The 24,157-nt window shown below is 46.9% G+C and overlaps 1 protein-coding gene across 1 annotated transcript in view; it reads right to left on the bottom strand.

The window, feature by feature from the left end:
- The window catches only part of ctnna1 (catenin (cadherin-associated protein), alpha 1), a 98,388-nt gene that overhangs the window by 22,946 nt on the left and 51,285 nt on the right, over window positions 1-24,157 (bottom strand). Inside the window, exons 9-15 of the mRNA XM_012831883.3 lie at window positions 21,261-21,341; window positions 20,002-20,154; window positions 11,527-11,619; window positions 10,912-11,068; window positions 9,725-9,925; window positions 7,041-7,201; window positions 2,721-2,831 (exon numbers count right to left, since the gene is read on the bottom strand). Of these exons, the coding sequence (XP_012687337.2) occupies window positions 2,721-2,831; window positions 7,041-7,201; window positions 9,725-9,925; window positions 10,912-11,068; window positions 11,527-11,619; window positions 20,002-20,154; window positions 21,261-21,341 (957 nt within the window). The remainder of the gene's footprint in view (window positions 1-2,720; window positions 2,832-7,040; window positions 7,202-9,724; window positions 9,926-10,911; window positions 11,069-11,526; window positions 11,620-20,001; window positions 20,155-21,260; window positions 21,342-24,157) is intronic.

Below are 24,157 nucleotides of genomic sequence, written 5' to 3'. Positions count from 1 at the left end.
TTGATGTGAAAATGTATATAATAATTGAAAGAAAAAAAATTATAAATAAAAATAACACCCTAAGTGGAGGTGGTGAGGACGAAGAAATGGCCACTGCATTGCACTGTATTTCATCTTTCTTCAGACTCTGGTGGAGAGGTCTGTGTGAAAAGCCCTCATTATTTCACTCTTTATTAGTACTTTAATGGCCGTGTGCACATGGAAAAACATTATTTTACTTTTAGTGCTATAGAATTTAACAAGCCAGTCATAGCATTAAAAGAAAAGCGATGGGAGGGGAGAGGAGAAAAAGCAATATCAGTGTATATTTTAACACTCGCGCACAAAAGAGATTAGCCTCTTTGAGAATCCACTGCGCCAACAAGGAGGATCAAAACTAAAGTAACGAGATCCCCAAAGCATAACTTCCCCCCTCTGATGATCGCCTAGCCTGGCTCCACCCGCGTACTGCTCACAGCTCCGTTTCTGTTGTGATTATAGTCTAGAAACTCTGTTCATAAGAGGGACTGCAGGGCCATTCAGAGTAGCCAATCAGTGACCTGTGGGATTGGCTAAGTGAACGACGACGTTGAAATGTAGCGTTTGTTCCAACGATGACGGCAGTGCTATAGCGACTGGAAATGAACCCCAATGGAGTGTGGCCTGACCCTATCTATTCACATGGGTGAATTTGGGTCTGGTTATACCTGGCTAATGATCTCCCCCACCAAATGAAAGGCATTAGACACAAGGACTGCTGCACCAATCACACTTCCCGGAAGTTCGCCCATGAATTAACCTAATTTACATGACTAATTTCCAATATCTGTTCCCTCATCATGGTAAAAACAGAGTCCCTTTATACAGCTGCTCAGTGCAATGCTTTTTTGCATGCATTACCCTGGCAACAGCAACCAGGTAGGAGATGAGATGAGGGAGAGAGATGCAGAGGGGAAAAGATGTGAGACTCGGATGAGAAATGAGGGAAGAGCGACTGAGAAAAGCTTGATCTTTGAGCTGCCACTGATGGCATTAGCCTGTGAGCTGACGACAGACACTCACAGCCGAATCCTAATGCACCGTTTCACAGTTCCACTCAGACTCTGGAGCCTTGCACAAGGAAGACGGAGGGAGTATAGCAGTGGGAGGGGAGTTCAGCACTCCAGGATGGCCAGTAATCAAGGAGGAAATCCCACTTGTACAGCTCCCTGATTCCCCGTTTCCTCACTTATGCACCAGGCAGACCACATGTGGGAAGTGCACTGGCACAAAATGGCTGCCATCACATCAACCAGGTGGGCACTAAACACTGGTAAAAACGAGATGGGGCTCTTGCGACATGGCAAATAACCATGTTACACAGGGGGCAGTCACAGTGAACTACACTACAGTGTAGGGCTGAGTTCCTAGTTTTAATGTAAGAGCTATGTCTATGTATGTTAACACGCTACATACAGCTGCACTCAAAATAATTCAACATTATTTGTACATGAGGAAAAGGCTAAGATTGAACTTGAAAAGACTGAGCACTTTACTTGAGCCTCAAAATACTGACTTTCACTTTTTCATTTCCATATTGTGAATATTTTTGAACACAACATTATGCTCTCAAAGCCACCCCTCTAAATAGAAAAGCCTTTCTTTGGATTTCCGCTCGCTCTCGCACTCTTCTGCAACACTTTCAGTGTGTGCACATGGTTACGATTTACCCACAGATTTTCAATCCCTGCTTAAGATTTGGGACTGCAGGGCATCCAGAGGCTAATCGTTGCTTTTAATGAAGTACTTCATGGTGTAATTTGAGGTACGCTTTGAATCATTGAAACCATCCTTGAAACCAATGTCTTGTGAAAACACTTGAAAGTTTTCTACTCAGGGTTTCCTTTTCAAATGGTCAAAATGTTCATTCAAAAGTCAGATGGAAAACCAACCGTCTCAACTGGTTTCTCCAGCATCTCCGTGCAATATCTAGCTATAACTACAGATGTTCGCATACAATTTAATACATGCCCATGGTCCCCATGGAAATTACTTTCAGGTTTGATCAAATAAAATAATCTTGACAGGACAAAAAACATATACGTGATTGACGTGCCAGATTCAGAATTAAGTTGACCAATTTGAGTGAGCTGAACAGAAAAATGGATGGGCATTGGCCAGCCCTGACCACTTTTTGATCTGGCCTTGTGTTGCATTTAATTTCTTAAATAACAGTAACCTAATTTCAATTCAGATGGAAGTTGCACTATAATGGTAAAACTTTAACACACCACCACCCCCCCCCCAGGCCTGTGAACAGTCCACAGAATTGGTTTTTCGACCTCCAGAATAAAAAATGAAACGCAACTTCACATGTAAACTAAAAGAACAAGATAAATCTCCCCTGGTGTCTTTGTTGGGTTGCATCATCATGCCTTTAAAAAGAAACCCTCTGAGAGCTGCAGTGCAAGGGTAATCCTGAAGGGTGGGAGAGAGAGAGAGAGAGAGAGAGAGAGAGAGAGAGAGAGAAAATGAAAAGGAAAGTGGGAGGGAAAGAACAAGTAAGGCAGAGAGAGACAAAGTGAGAGAACCAAGCAGAGCAAGAAACGAGAGAAAGAAAGGCAGAGCAAAGGGGGAGAAAGAGAGAGAGTGTGTGTGTGTGTGTGCACACGTCTGACAGATCTGGGGCCGTGGTGTGAGTGTGTGTGTGTGGGTGTGGGGGGGTGCACAAACAGAGAGGGACAAAGGGGCACACGTCTCACCCTGGCACTCTGGCCGGCAATGAGCTGGTCATCGTCCGTCTGCCTGCTGGTCCTGCTGTGCATATCAAAGTCCTCCGTCTCAAAGTCCGAGTCGTCTAGCTCCTCTGGGGTCTGTGGAAGGAGGGAGTACAAAAAAGAAAAAGAGCATGAGGACGAGAAAGAGGAGGAGGAGGAGGAGGAGGAAGAGGAGGAGGGGGAGATGGAGAAAAAAAGGAAAAGGGAGAACAGGAAACATTAGAGGGCTGGTCTGAAGACTTAAATAACCCAACTTGCTTATGATCTATGACGAAATCCTTAACTCCAGCCCCAACTGCAGCGCAGGCAGATAAATGCCTCGGCCGGGGCCTGCTACGGGAAACTGTAAACTCTAAATGAATTTGTAAATCAAGTGTAATGTGCTGCCTGTGCATTTTGAGAGGGAAAATGGAAATATAAGCCAGTGTGAAACATATTGGGGGTAAAACACTTCAATCAGTCTCCCATCTGTCGCCGGTGTCTTTAAAATAAAATAAATAAATAAATAAATAAATAAAGATGCGGGGGAGGGAGCGGGGGTGAGTGGTGGTGGGCTGTTGAGAGAGGGTGGGAAAAAGAAGGAGGAATGATCCCCCTGCTTCTGTGAAGTGAGACAACCCGCCTTATCCCCGGCTTCCATGGTGCCTCAGTGCTCCCTGCCCTGCATGCAGAGCAAGCCCCTTGGAGCCACACACCTCTCCTCTAACCATGCAACAAGAGGCAGAAATAATATCAAAATATATAAATAAATATATATAAATAAATAAATAAATATAGCTACGTCCTTGACTGACAAGGAAATGCATTCGGATTTGATATGGCCGAGGCAAGGAGATGCGGCACCGATAAGAGTGCATTACCCCTGCTGAAGCAGGGCGAGTCGTGCTTATCCGACTGTCTATGCCATCCATTTATGACGACAGTCATGCTGACTGCGAGGCCGCCAGAATGGAAATGCCACGGGTGAACAAGCCGAGACCCTTTCTCCCTTGTGATTAAGTGTGTCCACTAGGCAGAGGAGAACTGCGGCCCGGTGATGCTGACAGGTGGGGGGAGGGGGGGGGGCAATCAACACCTATTCCCCATCTGCACAGAGAGGACGGGGGGGGGGGGGCTCAGGCTTCAAGATTTCATGGCCGCAGCTTGGTGAGACAGATAAGCATAGGAATACTGAATAACCCTGGAGATGAAGGGAACTGGGACAGGTCACGTCGAGAGGTTGGCTTGGAATGTCAAGGATGTGTAGATTAGAGCCCCGGCTCACCTCAACAGAAACATAACAAACGGCGAGAGTGAAGAGTCATCTCCTCCTGATAACCTGACAGACAGTCAGCAAGTGGCACCAGGCAGAGGCTGCCTTCACATGCTGCTGAGAAACCGGTGTTCAGCTGGCCAAGGTATTGAGCGGAAGCTGACTGGCAAACAGCAGGGACCGCAAACCTCCACAACACAATGAGTCAGAAGATGAATCAGATGAAGGACAAAAAAAGAAATCCTGCTAAGTCTCTGATTTCACATTATGAAGCCACCTTGGAAACATGTAAATGAAAGCTTTGTGTGTTCCAAGTTGTATTTAACCAATAAAACTGAACCCAGGAAGCTGATGTTTTAAAAACACTTGGGTTTCCCGGCGAAGCATGTTAAAATAGTGTCGCAGAATAATACCTGGGACTCTAACACTGTGGCTCAGGGTGAGTGCATTTTGTCAATAAACTAGGGCAGACAAGAGCCCAAATATCAGCGCGCTCTAGAGAACGCCGGTGGCGACAGCAGCAGGTGAGCAGGAATCAGGTCTGGCCTCCCGGAGCCCAGGAGCCGTCACAGCTGCCCCAAACTTTTAGAGGGGCTGGCTGTCTGGGAGCCATTAGCACCAGTGACATCTCTGTGTTGGAGGCACCAAGGGGGTGTGCACACGCGTGTGTGTGTGTGTGTGTGTGTGTGTGTGTGTGTGTGTGTGTGTGTCTCTGCTTGCTTGCGTGTGTGTGTGTGTGTGTGTCTGCTTGCATGCGTGTGCGTACGTGGGGGGGGGAGGGGTGGGGGGGCTGCCCAACTGTCAAATCCCACGAGACGGTCGACCCAGGCTACGAGCGCTTCCATTTACAGAGGTTAAAGACTCTGTCCATCTCGAGTCGCCCAAGCCACACACTTGTCGGTTCGGATTGAAGGGTCGGTGGGGGCCGGGCAGGCCAGTAGAGATGCCCGGCGGAGCTATTATTCTGCACGCCGCGGTTTTAACTCGCCTGACTGGATGACACTAGTGTCCACTTGGAGCACGCTAGGTGGACGTGGCCGCGGTGCCTGGCCCGTCTGATTAACTCCAATTAAAGGCTAAAGGGGAAAAAATTGACTTAAGTGCTAATACTTCCCTCCTGAGTTCTTTTCTTCAGTTTGAACAAGGTTACAATGCTGAAGCAATAATTGCCTTTAAAAAATAAATACATACATACATACATAAATAAATAAATAAATAAATAAATAAATAAATAAAAGCTGTTGCTTTGGATCTTGGGTCTGTCTACATCTAAAAATGCCTGTAATGATCACTTACTCCAATTCAATTTAAGCAGTAGACTCAACACCGCGAGAAAGAAATAACAAAACAAAACAGAAATATATTGACTTCCCCCTGTTTTTAATTATGCAATATACAAGCTCGAAGGGAGGAGACGGTTGGAAAATACCAAAAGATCAGCAGTGATTGGCTCCCTGCATCGGAGGCCATTTAAGCTGCCATGCATTCTCGGAGAAAGTACTCCTTCCATCAATCCTGGGCCACGTTAAACCAACACTGGGCAAGGTAAGGCCCAGCAGGCCTAGGGGCACCGGTCCTAACTGCTTCATCAATCTGGATAACAAGGCATGGCACTGCAGGAAAATGAATACTGTACCAGAGCTCGAGACTCGGCCAGGGTGGGGGAGAGGGGGGTGTGGAGGGGCTGTGGTGGTGCTAATTAAAACCGCAGTGTTAAATCAATTACTTATTGTAATGCAAATACTGTGAAATGGTTTCTTTATCCAATTTGGTGGTTCTTTAGTTCAGAGCTTCTGGCATTAATGAGGACCTTTGGTGCAATTTGGGTACGCAGATTCCACAGGGAGATGGAGGGCAAACGGAGGTTAGTGAGGTCAACATGCCTTTATGCAGCTGAGGGGGGATCCCTTACACTTCAAAACAAACCAAACAAAAGCCAGAAAAAAAGATGGAGTGCCTCTTCTGGACATGAAAATAAGCATATGGCGATGCAAGTAGCACATGGGGGCAACTGAGCATTAAGGATTTTCAAAGGAATGACCAGGACCGATGTACTGCATGTCATTTAAATCTGTCATCCTAATAACTTCCTCACTGATCATTCTTCATCTTCATCATCCAAGTCTATTGCCATTCTTCATCTTCATCATTCAAGTCCTCTGCGGGTCTTCACACATTTAACAGAAACGGGTGAGTGAGAAGGGGGATATGGGGGGGGTTGTAAAAAAAAAAACTCTTCATCCAATTACTCAAACAGTGCACATAATCTTTACAATTAATTGGAAGCTCATTACACTGAACGATGGCACATGAAATCTGCCTCAACTAATGGCCCTACCGTAGCCACGACTCGCGCTTGGCGCCTATTTCTGCTGAACTTAACGATGGCCATGGGTTTGTTGTCTGCTCATTGTCGGCCTATTAGACGACGCTTGAGTGCTAGCAAGCTGCCATCTGTCCCCTCTCCGAGCTCTTCTCAGGCAAAGATCATTAACCCATACACAATGACTGCACGTCCAGAGAGTGCAGGCTAGTGCAGTGAAGAGGTTGGGTATTGTCTTCGATTAGCCCGTTACTTGCTACAAACACGTCGCCTCCATTAGTTTGGAGTGTCGACGGGCAATCCCACACACGTCTGGGGTGAGAAGCCCGGTGGGGGGTGGGGGGTGGGGGAGGGGGGGGACAGACTTCTTCAAGGAGTTTATTATGTACAAATATAGAGGGGTCATTTAGCTCAACAAAAACTAAAAAACTAGGGGCCTTTGAACAAAAGAAATAAAACCGCACAGAGAACACCTTGTGCAGTGTTAATTATAAACACAAAGAAAGTATATATTATAATAAGTATTTAAGCCTATTTGTGTGCTGGGAATGAGTCACTCACTTTCGACAGAGTTTAGAGAGAGAGAGAGGAGAGAGAGACACGAACACACTCGCGCAAATACACTCTCTCCGTCTCTGTCTCTGTCTCTCTCTCCCCCTCCCCCCCCACACACACACACACACACACACACACACACAGAGCAGAACAAGGGCATGAATAATACACTCACCCTGATCATCAGGACAGCCTTTCTGATGTCACGCACGCCGTCATAGACCAAGCGTGAGGCGTCGATGAACTCGTTCTCGTCCACCGGCATATCTCGTCCACCCTGTATGGCGCTCAGGGCTACCACGGCGGCCTCCACTTGCTCGGTAAAACGGGGCATCACTGCAGAAAGCACAGGATGGGGGGACGGCCATGTGAAAACTGGAATACACTTCGCACACACACACCCTCTACACACCCCAGGATGGCAAAACCGATGATGGGGTTTGTAGTTCACTTTAAGTGCTCCCTCACGTACGTCACAGAGAGGGTCCATGGGGACCTGGAACCCAGACGCACGCTTCTGTCTCATTAGGATACCCCGACATTTCATTGTTATCACACGGGGGCCACAGTGAAGTTCGCAGTCAGCTATTTCTTTCATTTGTTTGTTTTTCGTTTCCTGCAAATAAATAGTTTCTTGGGTGCAAACTGAACTGAAGAAATGAACTAACAGATTGGCCTTTCAATAATTAATTGTATGCCAGTAAAGCTTTTATGGCTGGGATAAGGTTCGTGCTGTTGGGGCCTCAGTCACTGCTCTCCCCTTATATGCAATATGGGTGTGTGTGTTTGTGTGTGTGTGCGGGGGGAGGGAGAAGTCTGCACATTAAGACTGTTCAAAAGGCCAAAACAGCAGCAAAAAACCTCAACACCTCAATTTTGGTGAAATTAGTTACTTGATTTAACATGATCCATGACCATTTGCACAGCCATTTTGCCGTGCCTTCCCAGAGGCTCAGGGGCCTATCTGTGGCCTAATAGGCCCTCCCCGTGGGTTAAGGTGCATTTACATTAACATCCATTCTCATTCACAATTTAGGCCTACGCAGAGGGACCGAATGGAGAAAAAAGAAAGAAAGACTAAGCGTGAGCGCGAGTGCAAGAGAGAGAGAGAGAAAGAGAAAGAGAGAGAGAGAGAGAGAGAGAGAGAGAGAGAGAGAAAGAGAAAGAGAAAGAGAGAACGCACCAGTAAGCAGGACAAAGGGAGTGAAGGGAGAAATGAACAAGAGGAAAACTCAGGGAGATGGGCCGGAGAGTGGGCATGAATGACACCGAGGGACAACAGGAGGGATGGATAGGAGAGAAGGAACGAGAGAGAGCGGGAGAGAGAGAGAGAGACACGAGGTGGGCTTGCGGAAGAATGGAGCGGCGCGTCGAGAAATAGGTTTGGGGCCAGCCTGCAGGCTCAGGAGGGGAAATGAGGTTTAAAAAGTAGTTAAGGGAGCCTTCACGGTCACGACACAGCTTGTCTTCACTCCTATTTTCCCTTTTTTTAACCTCTCCACCCTGCACTTCTCTATTCTCTCTGTTCTCCCGCAAAATAAAAAAGGGAAAAGACTTAATCTTTTACAACATCGTTCAGACAGGAACAGGTCTGGTATTCAACTTAATAATGCAACTGGAGAATACGGCTTTTTGCGGTGATTTCATCATTTAATGGACTAAAAGGGCCTTCACGCTCTAATGTGAAAACGAGGCTTTGTGGGATGCTGGCACTCGACTGGAATGAAATCAGCATGGCTTGACCAGTGGGTTTAACTTCTGTGATTTTGTTGTGCTTATTTATTAAAGCTAGTCTGCAATTCGTGCGAAATGTTGCTATTTGAGCACAAATGATCAAATTATACCCCACCCTTCCATGCTCAAGAAGCAACGTGCCGCTTGGCTTACAATCATGGACTGCACCTTTCATTTTATTACTCTTTTTTTGCTGTGTGTGTGTGTGTGTGTGTGTGTGTGTGTGTGTGTGTGTGGGGGGGGGGGGGGTTGCTCAAAGTGAGGGGTGTGTGTGTGTGTGTGTGTGGAGGGGGGGTGTACACAGAGCAAACAGTGAGGAGGCAGTGAGAGGGCAGCTCAAATGATGCATGGGCACCCTGCGGATGTTCCAACCAGCATCATTCACTTTTGACAAGGGAGCAGCCAGAGCCTGTCAGGAGTGAGACTCACACCTTAGAGAAGCATGGCAGGGGGTGGGGACATCCTAATGTGGAGGAGTCACACCTGTATCAGCTGTGCAAAGCATCATGGGAAGGTAGGGGGAACCACAACTGATACAGTCACAGAGTACATACCGGTGTGTGGGTGTGTGTGTGTGTGTGTGTGTGTGTGTGTGTGTGTGTGTGTGTGTGTGTATGTGTGGTTGTCTAGTGAATGCAGAACTCCTGCTGTGTCAGTCACATAGGGATTTAGGCAGGTGGGGTGTTTGGGGAGCTGTTGCAAAGCTGTGCTGTTTAGGCAACAAAAGCCATTTTTTAGCCTAATTTGCATATTCATACATTTATTCAATACTCCCTTCACAATCTCAAAACTGCATGTTGAAACATTTTTTGTGTCTGCACGCGCACTCTTGTCTGAAGCAATGTTAAGCCCGCACTAACAGTTTCATCTGTGAAAATGTCAGTTTTCATGCTTCATTTTCTACTAAAACTGTCCAACTCCTGAGGAGTCCTACAATGTACAGAACTGTGCCTAGAAGGAAACCAACATGGGGTGGGAAAGTGAATCCATTCTGTTGAGCATTAGGAGGGGCAAGGGCCAACCACTGAGTGTGAAAAGTGGAGTTTGCAAAACTGAACCAGTGTCTCTGGCTGCACTTTGTGTGTTATAATTGGGGAGGCAGACTAGGGAGGAGATGGGCCTTACCTGTGTCAGTCAGGAGCTTGGTGGCTTCCAGAACCTTCTCCGTGTAAACGCCGGGCTCATAGTTGTCCATCTCCGAGGTGACCACGTGCACGACTCGGGCAGCGCGGCCTCGGATGGCACCGGCTGTGCGGTCCAGTCCGTCCACGTCCTTCTCCTGCAGCGCGATCACGCACTTGTTTACGTCCTCCAGGATATGGTTCTCTGTGATGAAAATATTACGTAACAAAACACATATGTAAACACGTGAGAAGCCATTTTCCTGCCTGCGTGGCAAAACAAGCACAACAAGGATGCAACACGGAGAGAAGTGAACAGCACAGGGGGAAAAAAATAAAACACCACATCAAGGCAGGAAATCCTTATCCTTCATGGTGTATTTGCAATGTCCCTGGCTTAGAGGAACATTAGCAGGAAACCTACAAGGGCAGTGGGGAATCAAAGACACACACACACACACACACACTCAAAAAAGAAAAAGACCTGGAGACAAACGCGCAGACAGCTTATAAATGGGCGCCTGTAAAATGCAAATCGACATTGTGTAAACTGCGCTCCGTCCTTGGATGGAGGTGAGAGGAGTCACTCGGCTTAATGCTTAATGAGAACTCTTTAAGGCCACGCCTGACAAGCCGTTTGTGCGTCCTAACATACGTGACAGGATGTCAATTCCGGGCCTGCCGTGGCCAGCGCTCAAGTGCTTTTGTCTGGTCCGGGGAGAAAAGGGAAGACTAATCAAGCACAGAGAAGTATTCTCGTCGCAGACAAAGTGTTGCACTTCAACAGGCTTATTTTTTTTTTACCCTTTGACGTACCTTTGAGAAACAATTAACTGTGGTTACCATGTTCATCTAAGTCTCATTAGGCCTCTTCAGCAGATGAGAGTGGCTTAATGCTTTGAGCATGTACAGTCATTGGTTATCTTGTACGTTATCAGGAACTTTTCAGAGGGAATTGTGGTACCACACAGCAGTAGAAGTAGTATCAAGATTTCGCAGCAGCAGTAGTAGTATCAAGATTTAATATCCTAGACTCAGGTCATTCAAAAATAAATACCAATACATATGTATGCATGCAGATAATGGGCTGCCACGGATGCTCAGGGCAGTAGGATCCATTACATTAGCATCAGAGAGCCATTCCAGTTTGAGCCCGCTAGCTAGCCGCCGCGGCCGAGGGGACGCGCTTACCGGACACACTGAGGAAGTCGTCAATGGAGGTGATGTCGTCCACGGCGTCGGTGAGCACGCGCACCTGCTTCTCCCACTGCTCTTTGAAGAGCATCATGTTATCCAGGGCCACCTTGCTGTTGGGCTTGCTCGCCAGGGCCAGAGCCGCGTTAATCACCTGCAATTACAAATTGAAGCCCATTAGGACCCATTACAAGGGCTGGCTGAGTGGATGAGGGGGGGGTAGGGGGTGGGTGGCGGCAGGCATGCATGCAAATCACCACACATGAACATAACCATGGCTCTGTTGGCCAGTTTGCATTCTTTCCTTATGTGTTTATTTATTTCTTATTTATATAAAACTAATGTCATTTTAATTCACTGCTGGCAATTACAGTACATCTCTGGTTAATTCTAGCTTGTCTGTTTGGTTGGTTGGTTGCTTCACACACACACACACACACACATCCCCCCCCCCCAGCTCTGCACTCGCTCTTTTGGAGGAGAGCTACATTTGTCGAGATCAAAGCCGGAGGATGAATGGGAGCCATTAGGGCCCGAGATGAAAAGGACTCGGCAGGCTGGCGAGGGGGCCTGGCGCTGCCAGTGGGATGCCCAGAGCGGAGTCGGCCCTACCTGGGGGCAGAGGGTCTCCAGCTGCGACGCCGCCATGCGGACCAGCTTCACTCCCTCCTCATTATTGGAGATGGAACACGCCAGGTTGGCCACCTAAGACAGGAAACAAGAGAGAGAGATTCTTTCAAGGTAGGCACTTGAGGGAGAGAGGGGGAGGGAGGAGAGAGATTCTGTTAGCCAGTAATTACCGGTTTTTGCCTGGTAAAACAATGATGAATTTAAAACTTGCCAGCCAAAATGTCCAATAATAATCAGACAAAATCATTAAACACATCATTAAAACAGACGTTTGTGTTTTAACCAAATCAATCAATTCATCTTATTGTCGTCATCTTATTTTATTGATTAATGGCGTCACAAAATGCAACCACTTCTTACGCTTAGATTTTATCCAAATCACGTTTCATTCTCCGTGAAGCTTGAGGCTGAGCTCCGCCAGACACATCATGCTGATTAGCTAACCGAATCGCTCCATTTCTACAGGGAGGGCGTAATCTATTGGAATCGTCCGTGGCTCTCTGGGTTTGTGTATTGGCCTACAAACGTGACTGTAAATGCCAGCAACCTCAGGAAGGGTAAGTAGAGGCTCATTCACTTCCCTGGGACAGTTCTGTTCTGTTCTGTTCGCACAAACCATGTTTTGCTGATGTTGACAAATAAACGATACATGGGAATAATCTCGCTCGTAGTGCCATTGCGTTGATAATAATCTCCAGTACCTGTAGCCTAAGCTATAACTTTCAGCATAGGTTCTGCAAGAAATATGGGTTCACAACGATGAAACGTGTGCCTTTAAAAGCTACACTTTACTTTCTTTCTTTAGTTTTACGTCTTTAGCATAATTCTTTAATTATGCCTTAGCATAACCTTAACATGTGTCAGTAAGTTCCGAATTTGTCCGTTAAAATGTATTCTTTCTGGAAAACCAGGCCAGCAAAAAAAATCCTAGCGGAAACCCTGAGATGCGGGCATGGATAGAGAGAAATAATCATGGTAGAGAAGGGCAGTGGGGAGAAATGGAGAGAAACCGAGAGAGAAAAACAGAGCGAGAGAGAGAGAGATTGATGGAAAGTGAGGCACAGAGAACTTGAGGTAGAGACAGAGGGAGAAAAATATAGATGAAGACAGACAGAGGAAAAAAAGGAGTGAAATAGAAGAGGTAGCCGAGACAGAGAGAGGGGTGCAGGTACCGACACCCACACAAACGCCCATCCATCACAGAGACAGTATACAACCAGAGGCGCATTTAATGTAATTGAACATAAAAGTCGGATGGTACTGAGATGATTAGACAAAAGGGATAAATAATAAAGCCAGCAAAGAGAAAGAAAGTGAACGCCATCAACACACAGATACAAATACAGATACAAACACACTATAAGGTTCTGGTTCCCATCCTGATGTTTGTCTGTGTGTGTGTTTGTGTACTCTGTAATGTCTCTGTCTGCTGGTGTTAAGTGCCCATATTTGTTGACGGGGCTAGGTTTGTAGAGTAAAATTCCCTCATGGGGACAATAAATGAAGTAGGTATTTATGTATGTATGCATGTTTGTATGTATGTTTGTATGTATCTATCTATCTATCCATCCAACCTGTTCCTCCCCTCATGTTTCAGAGGTGGGGGGTGGAGTCTGAGACAGCTGCCAAGTCTGAGAGATGGGGCCTAATCTGGCCCCGATCTGCTCCAGAGTCAGCGCCTCTCTCGGACGGGTCGACTGTGGCGAGGCAGGCGGAGGCTCCCGCGGATGATTAAATCGCCACTCTTGCTACGATGCCATTACCCCTGGAGAACGTGAGAGGCAAATATTCCTGACACCTTCAAAAAAAAAAAAAAAAAAAAAAAAATCTCACAGGCTGCTGAAAGCGAGAACGCTGAGGTAAGCAAGTGCTGTTCCCGCTGCCAACGTTTATAGTTTGAGAGTAAATTTTGCTGTATTGACCCAACAAATCAAGCTCACCTAGCGGCGCCAATCCCCCCCCCTCCCCCATCCCACCAATCCCCTGACATTTGTGCCCTTCCCTGAGAAGAGGTGCATTATGACTAATCTTATGGGTCACCTGCATTTCCATCAGGCCATTTAAAACAGTGTCGTTCATAAGCCTGGTGTCGTTTACCATGACAGAAAGGCCACACGCATAGAAGAAAAACCTGTGGCTGCCCAGGGAGCTTCTTGCATCTAAATGCTCCATAGCTGCCTTGGGCAAGGGGGGAGGGGGCATGTTTGGTGAATGGAATCTTAAGTACACTTTGCTACCCATCATGCACCCCTCCTCGCTGTCCCCTGAAGACAGGAGACTGTTGAAACATTTAAAACCACCTAACACTTCAGATGACAGGCACTCAACTGTGCATGTTAGCACTCAGTACTCCCAAGCTCACACATCAGTGTTTGGGGGGGGTGGTGGTGGTGTACCCCGGGGGATTTCGGGGCTGGGTGCAAATATAGGATGTAGGATTGCGTAGCATGCCCTTTCCCAACCACTTTTCCTTGACCGACAAAAAAACGTCATAGACGACTTAGGAAAATGACTTAAGAAAAGACAAGTGTTGCTATGACAATCCGACTGCACTCACACTAGGCTGGGCAATTATGTGATGGCAGATGTTATTGACGCGGGACATGCTGATCGTATGTTATTTCTGCTGCAAGGAATTGTGGGACGGTATTATTTCCTTTCGTCAAAGATGGTCCAGTGTACCCTATGCTAAAGGAGATAAGTAAGGAAGTACTGAAGCACCTTTTCTTCAGCATTTAGAGGATTCAACCAGCTCTCATCATGGCTGCCACTAAGATACTTGCGGGTCATTTACCTCAGTTGGGCGCCTTCCTATGCAAAAAAGGCTATTCGACTGCAGCCTTGGTGCCTGATGTCACAGGGTTGCAGTTTAAGTCCTGATGCTCCCTTTCAAGCCTCTTGATGAGGAATCTGCCTCGAGGGCAAGTTGCACCATATCCCATTAACCACTCCAGCACATTACAGCACTAACACAACGTGAAAGAAACCACAAACAAAAAACAAAAAAAAAAAAACAAAAAAAAAAAAAAACACAGCCACGCAATCCCCAACACCAGCCCTGCCCCACCCTACCCTACCACCTCCACACCCACACCCACACACACACGTCAGAGAGGCTGATTCAGTGAAAAATCTATTAAAATGCATATCTGTAAATGACCACGTGACCGGTAATGGAAACGTGCACGTTCCGTGTGACTCGCATGTGAGGCAAGCCCCGCATTACAAAAGCAAATTAGAGAACCATTTTAAATGACTAACCTGTAACAGATCTGGAATTGTATTCATTCCTTTGCCAAACACTCCCTGTTGATGCATTTCACTCCCAATTGACTAATAGATTAAATGTATTTCCCAACAATAAAACAAGTAATGAGAATAAGAATATTTCAGCCTGGAGGCTTAAAACAAACGAACATGTATATCTTTAGAAAACAGGTGTTTGGGTGAAACCCTACAAGCCACATTGAGAGCTAATTAATTGCTAATTTTAGGCAATTCTGCTGTGTAATGTTCTCATCTGCTCGCCTTAGATTAAAGTGGTTTTAAATTGGTTTTCGTACATGTACACTGGGTTGATTTGACCAAACATATAAACTACCTCTGACAAGCAAGTCGGAGGAGAGACCACCTGAAATCACTGTTACCACAGCACTCAAACAGGACTAGTTAAAATCGCGCACTGCTATAACCCTCGTTTGTGTTAAGTTACCGTTTTGAAACTTCCGTCTATAACAAAAATCTTTTCAGATTTGCTTACATAGGCTAATGCTGACACTTTTAAAAACCGGTTTTGAACAATGGTCTGATGCAAATAGATTAAACTGTGATAGATTAAAGTGTGGCTTCTTAATGTCATCCCTTTCCTAACCACCTTCTTAACAACATCGATTTAGTTTATGTTGTTACTGTTATGAAGTGACAGAGCGGGGTGAATAAGGGTTCAGGCTGAGGTTGCGAGGCGTTCACGTGGGGCAATTACGTCATCGGGTTAGAAAGTGTGCGGACCGGGCGTCGACGCGAACACGGATCCGCTGGCGGTTCGAATCTACCAACTCTGGAGACCGGATTCAAAAGGTTGTGGATTCAGGGACCCAATCCGCCGCGTTCGTGTGGACGAGAGGCCGATCTGACAACACATCTTTCCGGAATTTAGGCTATCCAGGTTCCGTGTGGACGGGCCCTGAGCCGCCTGGGACATGACGGCCACAGCGGCAGACCCTGGCTGCGCTCTGCTAAAGTGGAGCTGAGGAGGAGGCGGCGGCAGCAGCAGCAGCTCCAGCCAGCCTCACTACGCAGGGAACTCATTTGCAGCTAAATGTCAAACATTTTCCAGCAGACGGACGGCACTCCCGTGGCGTGGGCGCGTGGCTCATTTCCTCCTGGAGGTTGTGACTCGCCCATGTGACTGTACATCTTGTCACACACATAAATTAGCGAAGGTGCATCAGATCAATAGGCAAGGAATGAGGGGTGGGGTGGTGTGGGGTGGGGGGGTGGTTGGCATCCAGGGGCAGCAAAGCTTGCGTCATCCGGGCTACGCCCCCACTGAGACGGTGACTCAGGATGAAGTTGTATGGATGCGAAAGGCGGTGAAATGGTGATTATTCAATTTGGATCCGGGCACTAATTACAATTTCAATATGTTATGCAGACTAGTTGGCAAGAAATCTTTTGAGGGGTGTCAAATGCAATGAATCATGAATCACTCAGACCGACTTGCCCAGATTTTCTTAAGCTTAGTAATTACTGCTGGCACCAGGTTCCTGAAGGGAAAAAAAAAGGTTTTGTAGACAATGTATTATAAATTAGACATATGATGGGCTTCTCTCTCACTCAACCTCGGCCTCCCTCTCCCTGTCTCACACACACCAAACAGACACAACACAAACACACACACCCCCCTGGTGTCTGCTTCTGTCTTCAGCCTGCACATGGCAGCAAAGACGCTGCAAAATCTCTCCATCCCTTGAGCAACCTAGAACCTTTCAGTACACGGCCCAGAGGCAATGGAAAACTAAGCCCATCCTATTTTTACTCCAGTCTTCAGGAGAAGCAGCATCGCAGTGCTGCCACGCAGCAAAAAATCCTCTCAAAATATGGTACTGGTGCTGCAACTGAACGCTGGCAAATGCAGCAGCCTCTTCCAGAAAACTGGCTCCTGTTCCCCCTCCCCACACACACACACCACCACCCCCACCCCCCCAACACACACACACACACACACAGCAATATCAGGATGCTCAGGAACTAGTCAGTCATTAAGGGAGAAGGCGAGTGAAATCAACTAATCAGAGCAATGAATGAGGCAGCGGCGACGTGCATCTCGTGCCAGGGCAAACAAACAAACAAACAAACCAACCAAAAAAAAACAATAACAGGCAACTATGCCAGGCAACACCAGTGGCAGCCGCTCTCCAAAGGCAACCGTGTGAATGTACAGCAGATATTTGAAAATGCATTTGCATAGAACAAAAAATTTGACCAGGGAATCATTTTGAGTCGAACACATAAGTCTAAATAATATATAAAATGTGTTAGTTTTGGCACGTTTCTTCTCCTCTGGAGGACGAGCAAAAGGGAGAAAGAGTCTCCGAGGCTTTTGTACGAGGAAAGAAAAAAAAAGGAGGCAGAAGAGCGGGAATGGTAACTGGCTCCTCCTTATCCATGGCTGTTTGATTGTAGCGCAAATTAAAGCAAATTTCAGCTACAGAGAGTCTGAGCCACATTTAAATGGGACATGGAAATCGTGGATATGTGTGCCAATAACCGTGCAAAAGGCCATCCTTTCCATTCTTCCCACCCTCCCTCCTTTCAATCTTTTAAATTTTTGCTACATGAAAATCTGTAGCTTTTGCCCAGAAAAACAGCTCTACACTGGGGCAAAAAAAGGCAACAAATAGGTCAAAGACACGAAGTTCACATAAGGGTGAATGCCGTTTTTTCCCCACCATCTCGTAATGTTATGCAGTCAGACAAGATTAAATGGTGCCCTGACCTGCTAAGCTTTAATACCGGCTTTGTAATGGTCGACAAAAAAATAAAAGAATCAACCTGTCAGAACCACAAGTCATTGGGGTAAGTTTAGACCATAACAACACTAAGAGGCAGAGGAGGTAACGTCGCCCTGGTGTCAGATCTGAGTTCTCATAAAAGGATGGTAATGGTAGGGAATTCCTGGCGGAAGGGAGAGACAGACAGACACACACACACACACACACACACACACACGGGAATTAAAATGCAAAGCACATAGCACGCAACAATCGTATTCATTTTTCTAGCTGTAGGAAACTGCATTAATGTTGAAGATGTCGGGAAAATCAATACATTAAAAACCCTCAATCCACTGTTAAACAGCCATCCATTTCCAGCAGGCCCCTAGGGGCGAGGCCTGAATACTGTGCGAGGTGTCAGCCACAGACAACTCCTCCACACACACACACACACACACACACGTCCTGCCACTGCTGCATGTCTGTGGAGGTACACATCTGAGTGCCCATCTGGCTGTAATCCCTGCTACAGGCGCCCAAACACGGCGTCAGGTGGGCCCTCGGATTTCAACAGGCCTCATGCCTCATCTTGCCAACTGCTTGTTGTTCACTAAGCCATAATAAAGAGTTAATTGTGAACAATTCTGTTGTGTCGTTAACAATAACAAGTAAAATGTAATCGCTACTAACGTGAGCGTAATGCTTGCCAGCAGGGACGTTTACGAAACCCCAACTCAATGCTTATTGTGTTTCCTGGTTACTCCATGGTAACAATTAATGAGTAAGCCTTTAATGATCTGAGATTGCGTCTCTGAGCTATACGTGATAGGATTTGTTATCTGCTCAGATTATCATAATCTCACCCTCTGCAAAAACAAAGCATGGGTAACCGCCCCTCCTCTCGTACATATGTTCACCAGCACACAAAGCAGATAATTCAAAGGAAAGCTGTAGTGATGGATTGTATTTATGGATTAAACGCCACGCTCGCTTTGCTTAAACCTAGCGACTGGATTGAGAGCGCCTGAAGGCCACCTCTCTCCCCCCCTCTTAGTCTCCGCCGCAGAACGCAGAACGTAACGGCCGAGAGAGAAGTGACTTATCGGAGGACGTGTTCTGCTGCTGCTAGCACTTAAAACCCCAGCGAGACTCAGTTTAACAAGCCTCTTACTGCCCCCACCCCACTTTGATTTCCACACTAACCCCTCCTCGCTCTCCGACCACCCCAGCAGCGCCACGCACAGAGGGCTGGGGCGGCACCACACGGGACGAGGTCATTTGGAAATGTCAGTGGATGACGCCTCTGTGCCAGCTCTGCGCTGGGCAGATTTGAAGACAACTAATGAGGACTGCTAATGTTCCTGTCAGCTGGTTGGCGGCCCGTGAGTGAGTGAATGTGTGTGGTTGTGTGTGTGTGTGTGTGTGTGTGCGCGCGCGCGCGCGCGCGCGTGTGTGTGGGGGTAGGTTTGTGGGAGAGTGAAAGAGTGAAAGAGAGAGTGTGTGTGTGTGTGTGTGTGTGTGTGTGTGTGAGTGTGTAGGTTTGTGGGAGAGTGAACGAGTGTGTGTGTGTAGGTTTGTGGGAGAGTGAAAGAGTGTGTGTGTGTGTGTGTGTAGGTTTGTGGGAGAGTGAAAAAGAGAGAGAGAGTGTGTGTGTGTGTGTGTGTGTGTGTGTGTGGATGGGACTTGAGAGGGAGAATGTGTGAGTGTGACTGCACCATGGATTTAAAAGCCTAAATGATTCCACATGAGAGGCTTGTCTATTAGGAAAATGAAACAGCTAGGGAGATGTGAAAAGGCATTTTTGTATTGGTCTGCATAAACCATGGGGAGGCGCGTGTGTGTGTTTTTGTGAGAACAAAAAAAAAAAAAATGTGTCTAGGGCAAAACCAGCCTTCCTGTGCAGTATGTCAATAAGAAATAGGATATCCAACTGTTGAGACAATGAATGTATTTCCCCCGAGACAGCATTTAACCTTGGGCACAGAGAAGTTTCGCTCCTCTGGGCAGAGAAGGTAAAGGGGGGGGGGGGGGGGACTGTGACCATCCATACAAATGTAGTTTGGCCACAACAGCGCTGGTTAGCAGCCTCCCTGCATCTGCCAGAGGCACAGCTATAAAAGTGCAGGTCTGTTGACTCAGTCAGTCCCCTTTGATGGGCCACAAAAAAAATGATCTATAACTTAGTATGTATAAAGGTAACGGCGTACTCTCGCAGATCAAGTGGCTGCGTCAGGAGCTATTTTTATTTGCGATTCAACTGGCATGCATGCATATTCTAGTTTTTAGAAACTGACTTACAGACAGACACATAATACTCATACGCAAATCAAGCAGCAGCCAAGAATGTTAAAACATGTGTAGTCAATGTTCAGACCAAATTGTCCAGACGAGACACTGGGCAGACGTAAGCAATTGTGATTAATATTAGCATTAGCGCTTCTGTGGTGTGCTTCTTGCCTACCTCAATCAGCTTGTTGGCATGCTCGCGGAAGACTAGGGCATACTCCTTCACTTCCTTCTCGTCGCCGTTCCTGGCCGCCTCGATGAGGACCAGGAGCGGCACGTTGGTCTCCAGGAAAGAGTCGGACACGTGGTCCATGACCGCCTTCCTCAGCTGCAGGGAAAAAGAGACAGGGGGAAAAAAAACTCAACTCAAATTGAACTCGGCGCTGACAAAACAGCCTCCCTAAATGTCACACATCATTTGTGGAGATTTCCTTTTTTTTTTTTTTGTCTTTTCTAATTCATTCATTTTCCCCCATTGTCCCTAAGTGGGTGGATGAGTTCAACACCTTCAAAAACTGTTGAAGATCCAACATCCAATTATTTTGCGATCATACCTGATCAACCTCTAACTTCTTAAAAAAAAATAGTTTTTTAATCTCCCCCCCCCTCCCCTTCGAGCTCTTTCACCTCGTCTTTTTTTTTTAATTGTCAGACTTTATTCTATTATGGAATTTGAGTCTAGTTTTTCCCCTTTGAATGTTCCCTCCTCGATCTGCGATCTGATCTGCCTTCACCTGTACTGTACCCGACTTGAATGATATCTGTCCAAACAAATGTATTTTTTACCCTTATTTGTTTCACTAGCGTATATAAGATATGTATACCCTAGTATATACAAGATAACGAGTCGGGAGAGACATGGCCAAATGGAAGCCCACTGGAGACCCTCTCCAGTGGCGCCAGTAATTTCATGTTTAATGCAAACTTATAAATATCAACATGCAGGCCGTAATGGACAGCTCAACGGCTATATGAGCTCCTGTAAAGGAGTAGGGGGAGAGAAAGCAGCTCGCCTTGCATGGGCTCTGAAAACAAAATATTTTCTACATTAATGACTTGGACATAAAAAAAAATCAATGGGGGATCTGCGCTGGCCATTATTAATGGGGAGAGGGAAGCAGAGAGGTGAGAGCGAGAGAGACAGACAGAGAGAGGGAGAGGGGGATGGAGAGAGAGGGGGAGGGAGGGAGAGAGGGGCGGGAGGGGAAGAGTGAGGCAGAGGAAGAGGGGGAGATAAGAGGGAGTGGGGAGAAAGGGGTTAGGAGACAGAAAGAAGAGGGAGAGGGGGAGGGAGAGAATGGTGGGGATAGAAGCAGAGAGGAGAGAAGAGGAGAGGAGGGGAGGAGGGGAGGATGGAGAGGATGGTGGGGATAGAAGGGAGAATATAAGTGGGAGATCACTGGAAGGAGGAAAAGGAAGAGGAGAGGAACTAACCTGTCTGCGCAGGTCACGGGTCTTTTTAGTCATCCTGTCGATGGCCGTGTTCAGGGCATCGCTCTTGTCCTTTCGACCAGCCTGAGGAGGAAACATTGAAGAAGGATTAGTGGGTGGAAGAGAGAGTGAGACGAGACGACAGAGAGAGAGAGACACAGTGAGAGAGAGAGAGAGAGAGAGAGAGAGAGAAGAGAGGGCGAGACAGAGGAGAAAGGAGTGGGGGAGGGGGGACACAAGCTCAACTGTTTGCTCTTGTTACCGTCATGTCCTGCTAAGGAAGATGGGTGAAAGTCACCTGGGAATTTGGGGGAATGGATAAACACATTAGCTTGTCATGGCACAGCTTCAGCATTTATGGGAAGGTGAGGAGGTGAGCGAAGGAGAGACAGAGAGAGACGGAAAGTGAGACGGGCAGAGAGTAGACAAGAAGAAAACAAAAACACAACTCTGCTGGCATACATGACAGGAGGAGAGGACCGGGAGCCACGGCCAATCAGCACGGAGCTGAGGGTTGGACTTTAGTGGGTCAATCTGAAGACTGACTAACTCGTCCGGAGGGAGTCTTACACACGCGTGTGCGTGTTCTCCCACCCACATCTTGCCACTCTAATGAATATTTAGGTCTGTGAATTCAAATACAACAAGCACAAGGAGGCTTGTAAAACTTTGTGGGAATTGTTTTGCCACGCTGCAAGCCAGAGTTTTTTCTAGGTTCAGTAAAAAAAAAAAAAATAGCATTTAGAGAAAAACCATGAAGCTCTAAAAGGCTTTGAACGCATCCTAAAGCCAAGACATGATTCATTCCTAATCCTCATTAAATGTCATACCTAAACTTAGACATGGATATCATTACATCAACTATGGCTTGCTCATAAGACATGAGCCTATATAAGAAGCCACTGGAGACTGAAATGAGGAAAGAGGAAGAGATTCACAACACATGCTGAGGCAGGAGAGGGTCAGAGTTTGGTCACGTCAGGGTTAATATGCCCTCTGTAAGGGTACCGCAGTGGAACTGGCACTAGTGGAGGGGAGGGGGGAGTAAGGGGCAGATGACTGGCTTTGCCCCTTACGTACCCACTCCCCCTTAGGCCTATGCCTGGAACCTAACCACTGGTCCAGAATGGAGAGAGAGAGAGAGAGAGAGAGAGAGAGAGAGCGAGGGACAGCGAGAGAATGAGAAACAGAGAGAAATAGAAAGAGACACAGAGAGAGAGAAAGAAAGAGAAAAACACACGAGAGATGCACGTCACCCACATGCCCCAAACGAACAGCTCAAGCGCACTGGGAAGGTAAATGTGCAGAGAGAGGGGGTGCCAGAGGGGGGGTGAGGGCGTCACAGGGGCATAAGCAGCTCTGCGGTGACGGCCAATGAAATATGGCAGAGGCACAGAGCACCTGCCACTACTACGTGCCTCCATGAGCCCATTCCACCTCCAACCCGGCCCCGCCCCCCCCCCGGCCAAACGAGCCCATCGGGTGGTGCTCTGCTGGAGGCCAGGGGACGCCATCCGTCTTAATCCCCACTGAGGTTTTTTTTTTTTTTTTTGCCAGTTGGAAGCAAGCACTCACAGCGGCACACACACACACACCACACTCATTCACACACACACAAACACTCACCACGCCGCTACAGTCACCTAAAGACACACAAAAACACACACACACACACACACCACCCTCCAGTCCAAAATACCCTCCTCTAATGGCTACCTATTTCAGCTAACCATTTCTTCTACGGGGAAATTCATCTCCTTGGACAGGTCATTTCTTACCAAGTGGCATAAACCTGGGGAAACGTGAGCATGGACTATCTTGCAAATCAAAAGTTAAGAGGGAAAAAAAGAAGAGAAGAAAAAGGAGGAGAAGGAGAAGAGGTGCTCCGAGGGGTGAGATGATTGGGCTGCTCTTCAGTATTGATTTCACTGCGGGGCCAGTCAGCTTAATTGGTGACCCATTAGGCTTCTCACACGGCTTCACAGGGTGTTTTTACCAACAGCTTGGGCATGATGAGCTACAAGCTGAGCCCTTGGGAATATGCATCCCTACACACACAAACATACAGACAGACACACAGTCTTTTCTTTTCCCCTACCCTCCCTCAGTGATAGGAGTCCCACCGGGAAAACAACACTAGCCCAGCACTTTGGGTAGAAAAAATGTGTCTACTCTAAATAAGGTGACCCGGAAAACAACGGCAGGGGTCATTTTGTACAGGACCAAAATAACCGACCGGCAGATGTAAAAAAAACAAAAAAAAAACATGCAGAGCAACCTTGGCGCCTGCACAATGAATGGGAACTTTGACAAAAAGTGTCACAAAAATAATTTGACAAGAGCAAAACAAAAGCACTGTATGAGTATACACAGCTATGTTATTTTTGTTGCGCTACCACCTTCAGGAGGCCTTCAACCTGTTCGTTGGTAAGAGACAAACATTGCTTGGATTCCAGGGAGCTACACACTGTAGCATATTCTTGTATGCTCTGACAAACATCGTTCCATTTAATACCCTGCGTGCTTTGAAGTTCTACTACTGACCCAAAAGGCATGGTTCACTGAGCTCATGCTAAACAAAAATAGACCACCTCAAAACAAAAAAAAGGAAAAAAGAAACCGACAACTGAGAAAACAAATAAACAGATATAAACCTGCACGCACACACACACACACACACACAGTGTGTACACAAAGCACATGCACCTCAGTACAAATCCCAATTCTGCGCGTCTTGTGTTATCTAGTCCTCAGTACACTATTAGGTTGTCCTGTTTGAATGCTCCATTAAATTCTCCATTCAAGGGAGAGACAGAGAGAGAGAGAGAGAGAGAGTGAAAGAGAGAGAGAGAGAAAGAGAGAGAGAGCGAGAGAGAGAGAACACGAGAGAGAGAGAGAAC

This window comes from Clupea harengus, chromosome 20 (assembly GCF_900700415.2).
Source record: "Clupea harengus chromosome 20, Ch_v2.0.2, whole genome shotgun sequence".
NCBI classification, from domain to species: domain Eukaryota; kingdom Metazoa; phylum Chordata; class Actinopteri; order Clupeiformes; family Clupeidae; genus Clupea; species Clupea harengus.
The sequence above is the reverse complement of the archived record's forward strand: the minus strand, read 5'-3'. Positions and strand labels throughout refer to the sequence as shown.